Source organism: Peromyscus maniculatus, chromosome 6, assembly GCF_049852395.1.
Source record: "Peromyscus maniculatus bairdii isolate BWxNUB_F1_BW_parent chromosome 6, HU_Pman_BW_mat_3.1, whole genome shotgun sequence".
Classification (NCBI taxonomy): Eukaryota; Metazoa; Chordata; class Mammalia; order Rodentia; family Cricetidae; genus Peromyscus; species Peromyscus maniculatus.
Window position 1 is genome coordinate 71,014,486 of NC_134857.1, and position 9,435 is coordinate 71,023,920.

Below are 9,435 nucleotides of genomic sequence, written 5' to 3' on the forward strand. Positions count from 1 at the left end.
TCAATGCCAGCTAGGTCTACAGAGCTAATTCCAGGACAGGCTCCAAAACTATGCAGAGAAACCCTGTCTTGGGGATAAAAAAAAAAAGAATTGAATGTCTGTTTGTGTGTGTGTGTGTGTGTGTGTGTGTGTGTGTGTGTGTGTGTGTGTATACATATGTTGTAGCAAATTAAGATAACCTATGTATAGATTTGTAATTATAAGCCCTTTGTTATAAGTTTTAAGTTAAATTTTGTTACAGATTTTTAAAACATACCCAGTGAATTTACACATTCTGGGATAGTTTACAACATAATCTTAAGAGATTATTTGAGAGCAGAAAGCAAAGAAATAGTAAAGATAAAATATTTTTGTTGTTGTTGTTGTTTTTTGAGACAGGGTTTCTCTGTGTAGCCCTGGAGCTCACTCTGTAGCCCAGGCTGGCCTCAAACTCAGAGATCTGCCTGCCTCTGCCTGCCTAGTGCTAAGATTAAAGGCGTGTGCCACCACCATCTGAGATAAAAAGGTTTTTAAGAGAGGAAAATAGTAAAACCTTAGAGATAAGAGACTTTTGGAAGTGTAGAGCAGAGATTTTGGGGATCATTTGTTTGTGCAGTGGCAGAGATTGTTACCATATGAGAGTATCTCAAAACCAGTGATGTCAAGCTTTGGTCATTGATTGAGCTGTACTGAGACCAAGTTGTTTACAGTAAGACAGTGAGACTTTAATGCAATCTCTGAGTCTGAGGAAGAAGAGAAAAGGTCACACAAGGCCGGGAGGGCGTCAGGAAGCAGTGGGACTTCCAGGAGGCAGCTGAGAGACAGAAGAGACAAGGGTCCCAGACAGAACTCTGCCTGAGGGAGATTCCAATGTTGTAGAGGTCCAGGAGGACAATAGGAAACCATGGGACTGCAGCTTCTAGGGAGAAGTGAGGAAACTCCAGGAAGGAGGTGAGAACAAAGGGAGCAGAGGAGGTGTTATGGTGACAAGAATTTCAACCTGGAGCATCCCCAGGAGGGACTGAGAGCCTTGTCAGAGAGACATGTTCCAAATCACAGAGGAGAGGCATTGTTTTCCACGCGCTAGGGGCTCTGGTAGGATGAGCTTTCTGGCACATGAGTGTGGCTTTTGTAGTAATCATAGACAAATTAGGTAGCTCCAGGGTGACACATACCCAGTAGAGGAGTAGAGCAGGTAGAGGAGGAAACAGCTGAAGCCGTGGATTGGGAGAAGCTTTTGGGAAAATGCTGTAGGACGGTCTGTATGTCAAATTGCTCTGATTGGTCAATAAATAAAACACTGATTGGCCAGTGGCCAGGCAGGAAGTAGGTGGGACAAGGAGAGAGGAGAATTCTGGGAAGCGGAAGGCTGAGGCAGAGAGACATTACAGACGCCGCCATGACCAGCAGCATGTGAAGATGCCGGTAAGCCACCAGCCACGTGGCAAGGTATAGATTTAAGGAAATGGATTAATTTAAGCTATAAGAACAGTTAGCAAGAAGCCTGCCACGGCCATACAGTTTGTAAGCAATATAAGTCTCTGTGTTTACTTGGTTGGGTCTGAGCGGCTGTGGGACTGGCGGGTGACAGATTTGTCCTGACTTTGGGCAAGGCAGGAAAACTCTAGCAACAGGAAAAGGGAAGATTCCAATAGAGCAGGGTTCCCAACCTTCCCAGTGCTGCCACCCTTTAATACAGTTCCTCGTGTTGTGGTCACCCCCAACCATATTTTCGTTCCTACTTCATAACTGCAACTTTTGCTATTGTTATGAACCATAATGCAAATGTCTGTGTTTTCTGATGGTCTCAGGCGACCCCTGTGAAAGGGTTGTTTGACCCCCAAAGGGTTTGTGACCCATAGGTTCAGAACCACTGCAATAGAGATCCGTACATTCTTTTTTTTTTTTTTTTGGTTTTTCGAGACAGGGTTTCTTTGTGTAGCTTTGTGCCTTTCCTGGAACTCACTTGGTAGACCAGCCTGGCCTGGAACTCACAGAGATCCGCTTGCCTCTGCCTCCCGAGTGCTGGGATTAAAGGCGTGTGCCATCACCGCCCAGCGAGATCTGTACATTCTTTAGGAGAGTCAAAGAGAGAGAAAGAGAGAGGCTGAGCCCCTTGGAAGGAGACCCATATGTGCCCCTCCTGAGTTTCAAGCACCCACATGAATGACAATGAGGAAGACATTGACTGCTCCTAGGGATGGCCGAGGAGAAGGGTTCTGGTGTAGATATGAGGGAGAGAACAGCCAGAAGCAACTGGCAGCGTCCAGTCTGAACATGGCCGCAGAGGAGACAAGGCCGTGGGAGGGAGGAGGGAATATAGCAAGAGGAAGAGGAGAGAGAGGGGACCAGGAGCCAAGAGTGGAGGGACCGAGAGAGAAGCCGAAAGGATAAAGAGAACCAAGACAGTGTGTGATCAAAATGGCTGGGTTATATAGGAATCAGAAGCTGGGGGAAGGGGAGGGAAGGGAAGCTCAGGCTGGAGAGGTTTAGGATGTGTGTGTGTGTGTGTGTGTGCTGAGAGGGTGTGTGTGTGTGTGTGTGTGTGTTGAGAGGAGCCAGGATTCTGTAATGGGTGCTGAGAGTGGCATGTGCTTTGATATGCCAATAGGCAAGTTAGCCATTTTTTTTGGAGGGGGGGGCTCTTTGGGACCTGACAGAAGTCATCACAGGAGTGGGCCAAAGGGTCCCCTCTGTTTTGGCTGCTGCCCTCTGAAAGGAAGTCAAGCTGGCCAGTTTCCTTGGGTACCTGCAGGAAAGGTGTGTACAGAGGAGGCATCTGCCATTGAAGGAGGGTCTTAGGAATGTGTTTCTGAGCTCAGGGTGGCTGAGCCGGGGAAGGGAGACCAGAAAGAGCTTCTGTGTGTGCCCTCTTGCTCTGGCCAACAGAAATCGGGTGTTAGAGTCCGTAGATCCCAACAGTGCAGAAGTTCCTGTGGCCAGGTAGGCTGTCTGGGAATCTACTGAACTCGGTCTTTGGTGGAGGCTGCCCTGAAACCTGGCTTTCAGTGACCTGGGTGAGAAGGGCAGGTCATGAGCCTCCCTTTTCTTTCCTCTATCTTGTTAGTTCTGCTCAGAGCCTGTGGGGTTAGGAGGGTGGGGTTGGGGGAGTGCCAGCTTCCACCACTCCCTCTAGGGTGAGGGTAGAGGGGTGTTTAAAAAAAAAAGGTGTGTACCCCTTTAACAAGGGCCCAACCCCAGGGCCAAGTCAAGAGTTCAGTCACTACCTTCCCACAGCCAGCTCAGCCAGGCAAAGCCGAGAGGGAGTGGGACAGATTCTGGGAGTGCTGTGGGGAGGAGTCCTGGCTCCGCTGAGCAGGAGCTTGCCTGGCTGTCAGTGCCAGAGCCCAGGCCTCAGAGCCCTGCTGGAGGAGGTGGACAACGTGGAGGCAGGTGAGCCTTGCAGGCCGGGCTGGGGAGGGCTGGGGTTGCTGGGGGCACCCTGAAGCCTTGGCGGGTCAGAAGAAGGGTCAAGGAAGGGAGCCAGGGGAGAGGTGCCTGCCCGACACAGGGCAGAAGAGGTTGGTCATTAACTCTCCCTAAAGGCTGGTTAGGCAAAGAGGGCCCCTAGTGGCTTTGTGAAACCCTTAGAGGACTAGGCAGGGTAGTAAGCCCCTCTCCTTGGCCAAGCAGCTGCCCTGGCTCAGCTCCAGGGGCTGGGACACTGGGCAGAACATTCCAGGGCCTTGCCCACAGCTGTTGCGTCCTCTTTAAACGGGGAACAGGGCGAGCAATTTCTTGGTGGGTGTTGGGGGCGATCGGACTCTAGACACAGGCCTCACTGGGCTACGGTAGCTGTGACCGGGGAAAGACAATGGGGTCCAGGAGGAATTGGAGAGGGCCCAGAGCTCCTAAGAAGCCGGGAAAGGGAGGCAGGGGCTGAGGTGGCTTCTCTTCCACCTGAGGCACAGGCAGGGGCTGCATGCAGGCCTCATTTGCTCTGGGTGGTGTTCCTTGGGAGGGGCCTGGGGAAGCCTGGGAGGTCCCCTGGAAGGGGAGAAAGAAAGAGAAAGGAGTGGAGCTTGAGACTGGCAGCTTTTCCATGCCAGGACCGAGGCAGGTCTCAGCTTGACTGGCTTTGCCTGGCAGGGCCACTTGTACTGTAGGAGTGTTTGCCCGCCCAGCCCAGAGGGGCAAGGGCAGGGGTGAGGGTAAGGTGGGCTCAGCCTTTCCCCAGGAGAGAAGTCCTATGAGTGTTGGGGAGGCCTGAGGTAGAGGGGTGTGTGTGTGTGTGTGTGTGTGTGTGTGTGTGTGTGTGTGTGTGTGTGTGTGCGCGCTCGCCACCCACTTACAACTTTATGAGTTGGGAAAAAAAATTCAAAGGACTTCTTGCTTCAGCAGAAGTTGGCTGAGGATAAATGGGGTACCCAAGCAGATCAGGACTGGCAGAGTTCTCTGCTCATAGGTGTTTATGTATGGGTGTGATGTCGAGTCCTGGGAGGGTGCAGACGGCAGGAGCACCTCTGTGAACCATTAGCCTCCGACACTGGGAAAAGCGCGAGGGAGCAGAGACCGGGCCTGGGAGGCTGGAGAGAGTCACTCAAGAGCCTTGGACAGGGAGATTCCTCGTCCAGTTCAGTCATTTTACTATCCCTGTACATTGATAGCTGTGGGGAGGCGCGAGCTAATTGAGAAGGGAATGACTGAATGAATGAGACCGTGAGTGTGTTGCTGAGCGTATAAGCGAATGAATGAAAATGGGTAAATGAGGCCATTGGTGAATGAGTCAACAGACAAATGGTGAAATGCCCAGTGAATCTGCGGCAGCCGGGAGGGACGCAGGGCATGGCAGAGTCAACACTGAAAATCTTGTAGGCTTTAGAGAGGATCCTGAGTAGGAGAGGTAACAGTAGGGACATATTCAACATTTGGAAATAAGTTACGACTTAAGCGTGTGAGGTGAACCTTGGAGGGTGTGGTGGACATTCAGAGTTCCAGACCAAGGTGGACTAAGGGATGGTGGTGAGCAGGCTCTTTGAAAGGGGCGGGGACCAGAATTTGGGGGTGGGAGGGTGGGGCTAGAGTGGCTGAGATCCAGGGGCATGGAGTCAGGGCAATTTGGGCTTTTGGAAAAGTCAGCAAGCTGGGCTCAGGTGGGCGGGGGTGGGGGGGTGGGGAGGTGGGAGCCTCTTGGTTGCTCAATGATGAATCAGTCCAGGAGACTAAGAGAACATTGGGGGAAGGGTGGGGCCCAAGGTAAATGGCCCCTTGAGGTAAGTGATTCCCCCATTTCTGCTTCTTTGGAAAGCTTCAGTGCGCGCTGCCATAACTCCCATCTCCTCATGACCCCCCGACTCTCTTCCCAAGACTTGCCTGGGAAGAAACTAACACCTCCTGGATAGGTCTGCTGGAAAGGGAAGAGTACCATGTCCCTCCCCCATGCCTGGAGGTCCTCGGGCCTGACTGGCTGAAGGATGGGGCAGCTGCAGGAAGGAGCAGGTGGCTGTGAAATGGGCGGGGCAGCTGAGCCTGTCTTCTGCCCCCCAGGGGAGGGTGGGGAAGGAGAGTAATGACACCTGACTGCCTCGCTCTGATGCTCTGTCTTCAGAAAAACTCCAGAAAAGCACTTGTCCTGATGCTTATCTCAGAGCTGTCCATTTTATAAGAACCTGGGGAGGAGATCCCTGGGAAGAAGGCCTGGGAAAGACTCAGAGCTGCATCTCTGGTCGGCCCAGTGCTCCTGAGGCAGGTGTCTGCATCATCTGTTGGGTGTCTCTCTGTCAATTGCTTGCTTGGCTGCTGCGAGAGGCCAGGTAGGGATTGGGCAGAGCACCAAGGGGCAGGAGGAGGCTACGTCGGTGGAAGGCAGGTAGAGGGAGGGCTGGCCTGCCTTTGGGGAGAGCAACCGAGTCACACCATCCCAATTATTTCCTTCCCTGTCTTCTCCTTGACTGTTTCCTACAGAAACTCTTCCCTTGGAACAGCTCTGGGATGGTGAGGGGGTGGGAGGTTCTCTGATTCTTTTCTTGCTCTCAAGGCTTGGGTGGGAGAAAGCTGAATGCCGCCCTTCCTGATCCTGGTGCAGGTTCCAGAATCTCCAGGAACGCTGGCCACGGGCCATCCTCACCCCACCCGAGGGCATCAGGGCAGACAGATCATGGCTTGAAATTTGTGTACGTTAGAGAATTTGTCTGAATGTCTTTCAAATATTAAACCACACTGTTACACCCTTAACAAACAGAGTATGGGGAAGAATATAGTTTCCTGTGGGTCTGGCACTATACGTCATTCTTCCAGCCACAGACCAGCGTGGCTAGGAGGGTAAGGAGGGGAGGATTTCCCACCGGAGATGCCCCAGCCTGACCCCGCTCCCTCTCAATTCTCCTTCTTTCCTGCATCCTGGCCTCTTCCTTCTGATCATCCCTTAAGAAAAAGATGCACAAAAGTATAGAAGGCTGGAAGGGACCTTCGATGCTGGGCATCAGGGCTGGAAGAGGGTGAAATATTGGAACATCTCCCTGGAGCAGGGCACTTGGCCAGGCATTGTAGGCCAGGCCAGTTACAGAGATTGAGGGTAGTTGTATATTCAGGGTTAGAAAAGCTGGCCCTCACATCTGCATATTCAGCTATTTGGATCAGAAAACAGCAGCGGAATGTAAAAAAAAAAAAAACAAAACAACACGATGCCGGCTCCGTAGATGGAGACTTAAGAGCCGGAGACTAACCAACCCGGCTAATGACCCCAGCTGGTGTTGAGGTGGTGAAGACAGACATGGCTGTGGGAATGCAGGAGGAGCGTAGTAGAGGTGACAGAGGTTTTCCCGCAGGCACAGTTTGGGGAGGGCCGGAATGACAGGCCCTCAGCTGAGAGGAGTGTGCCGGCTGATGGGCCCCCGGCATGGGAAAAGAAGACTCCGCAAGGGATAGAAGCAGGCGGGAAGGACAGGAGGCCTGGTGGGGCCTGGTGAAGGAGACCACCTTTTTGAATCCGACTGTGGGTGCTCAGGCCTGCCCGAGTGGCGGTGTCCTTTTGTGTCCACCTCCCCTTCCCGGGACCAGCTGGGTGAGGGCATCAGGACTTCATTCTTGTGTCTGAGGGTGGGAGGGGAGTCTGATTTGCCAGGCTGACTTGGAGGGGCTCTGGGCATGGGCGGTGACTCGCAGAGTAGATCCGCCTGCTCCCCTCATATCCTGTTATTCAGAAGGCTGTATCCGCTTGGAGTGTGAGTGCCTTTTGTTCTGGGGTGAGGGGGTGATGCATCTGGCCTCTGCCAGGCTGCTGCTGCTGCGTCCAGAGGCCCCAGAGTCTGTCTCCAGCTGGGGCAGAACTGGGCCTGGATCTTCCTTAGGTAATGGGGTGAAAATGTCATCGTGCCATGATGTATACTTCGGAATGGTTATGAGGGAGGAGAGGCTGACAGGGTGTGGCCAGGAGGGGAGCCATACAAAATCTAATCTGATGGAGCCGGACCTTGCTCTTTCCTAGAGAGGGGCCGTGGTGGCCTGAGGCCCTGAACTCACTGCCTTAGAGCTGGTACAAGGGGTGAAGGTGGGCCAAGGGCTCCTATTCCTGGTTTGTGTCCTAGGGCCGGGGTCTCAGCCAGTCCTTGGGATGGAAGGTAAAAGCCCCTGGCCTTCTCTGTCTTGATTCTTCCCAGCAATGGCTCCCCAGAACAGGGGATCTGGGTATGTGTAGGGGGACAGTTACCTGCCTGCTCTTCCCACAGGAACCTCCTGCTCTCAAGAGGGCTCTGACAGGGAGCATGACTGCCTAGGGCACAGGAAAGACCTGGAGAACCTGTTTTGGCAGTAGGCAGTCTGGCTGGGGAACACCTGGGTTAGAGGATCCACATAGCTCTCCTTCCAGGACCACCCCCACACTCACTCTGCTGTGCCTGCTCTGCCTCCCTCCCTGTTCCGGAAGACAAGCAGTCTGGGGGTACTGGGGGGCTGTGTGTGTGTGTGGGGGGGATGTCTCTCCTCATCTCCTCTTTTTCTGCTTCCTAGACCCAGCCGAGACAGTGAGATGGCTGACTGCTATACAGAGCTGGAGAAGGCAGTTGTCGTCCTGGTGGAAAACTTCTACAAATATGTATCCAAGCACAGCCTGGTCAAGAACAAGATCAGCAAGAGCGGCTTCCGCAAGATGCTCCAGAAAGAGCTGAACCACATGCTGACGGTACCCTCACTACCGCTCTCCCGGCCTACTCTGCTCCTCACAGGCCTCTCAGTGACACCCCGCCCCCCTCACCCCAGCCCCACCCCGTGCCCGGTTCAGTGACCCCTCCCTGTGCTCTTCCGTCCTGGCCAAGGCAGCTGCTGTCAGGGCTGATTCTGGGACTCTGCCTAGGGTCCTGTCTGGGTCATCCCGAGCTTTACTGACTCCAGTTCTTCTACAGGACACAGGGAACCGAAAGGCAGCTGACAAACTCATCCAGAACCTGGATGCCAACCATGACGGGCGCATCAGCTTTGATGAATACTGGACCATGATAGGCGGTATCACCAGCCCCATGGCCAACCTCATCCGCCAGCAAGAGTGCCAGCAGGAGCAGCAGGGCAGCAGCTAGGGGCCCCTCTGGGCCCCTTTTCATGTCCTGACCCACGTCCCGCCAGTGTTCTTCCCATGCTTTTCCGTCGACTTTTTCCTCTCTTCTCCCTCCAGACCCTTTCCTACCCTTGCCGAACAGCACAAGGGGGTGGGGGGCTATCACGGCCTCTTTGTGAGTGTCTCACTGTGGTTATGCTTCCCTGAGCATTCAGTCCCTGGAGCCTGCAGGCCCTGAGGGGGGGTCCCCTTTGTGAAATACCAATGCTGTCTGGGGGCCCCCAAGAGTTTCCTCACCTGTTGAGTCTGTATACTCTCGCAGTGTCTGATGTTCCCCGTCTGATCCTTGCCTGATTCTGTCCTGACCTCCGGAGGTCAGCTTGCTGCTTGAGGTCTCCCAGCTCCTGGCTGTGGCAGCTGTGGAAGTGGCAGCACCAGTATTATCTTCTCCTTCTCCTCCCAACCTCTTAGCTGGGTGGAGAGGCGTTCCCAGGGGCTCCCGTCCAGCTGTCTCTGTCTGGGAATGACCTAACCTGGGTTGAGCCTCCTCTCTGCTCTGCCACTGAAATAAAGGCTGGATTTGGAGTTTGTAACTCCTAGCTGGTTCCTTTGTGATGTTCTTTAAATCTGCCACACTCCCTGGGCATTTATCCCATGTTGGTGGTCTTTGTCCTGGACTCTGGGGCTCTAGGGTATCTCACAAGCAAACCTCATAGGCAAATAAAGCAAGGGGTAAAAAAAAAAAAAAAAAAAAAGAAAGAAAGAAAGCCAGAAGTTAAACTTGGCTCAATGGCACACATGTGTAATTCTAGAATCCAGGCTGAAACACAAGGGTCTGGAGTTCGAGGACAGCCTGGGATACATAGCTCAGCATGGTGGTGTTTGTCTGCAATCCCCAAAGACCCTTGTAAGCCAGTCTCAGACTCTAATTCAACTTCTAGGTGCATAGTAGGTGTCCTTTAGTCCTC

At 53.2% G+C, this 9,435-nt stretch overlaps 1 protein-coding gene across 4 annotated transcripts; it reads left to right on the top strand.

Moving 5' to 3' along the window:
• Positions 1-1,350: 1,350 nt before the first annotated feature.
• On the top strand, positions 1,351-9,060 carry S100a16 (S100 calcium binding protein A16). Of its 4 annotated transcripts, none has more exons than XM_042279449.2 (3): positions 1,351-1,404; positions 7,927-8,098; positions 8,319-9,060. In XM_042279449.2, exons 2-3 carry the CDS (start codon positions 7,946-7,948, stop codon positions 8,487-8,489), a joined length of 324 nt encoding a protein of 107 aa, XP_042135383.1. In that variant the 5' UTR covers positions 1,351-1,404; positions 7,927-7,945; the 3' UTR covers positions 8,490-9,060. The 4 variants fall into 4 exon arrangements, with proteins under 4 accessions (XP_042135383.1, XP_006976300.1, XP_076430598.1 ...); XM_006976238.4 differs by lacking the exon at positions 1,351-1,404 and adding an exon at positions 3,211-3,372; XM_076574483.1 differs by lacking the exon at positions 1,351-1,404 and adding an exon at positions 5,591-5,732.
• The last annotated feature ends 375 nt before the right edge of the window (positions 9,061-9,435 follow it).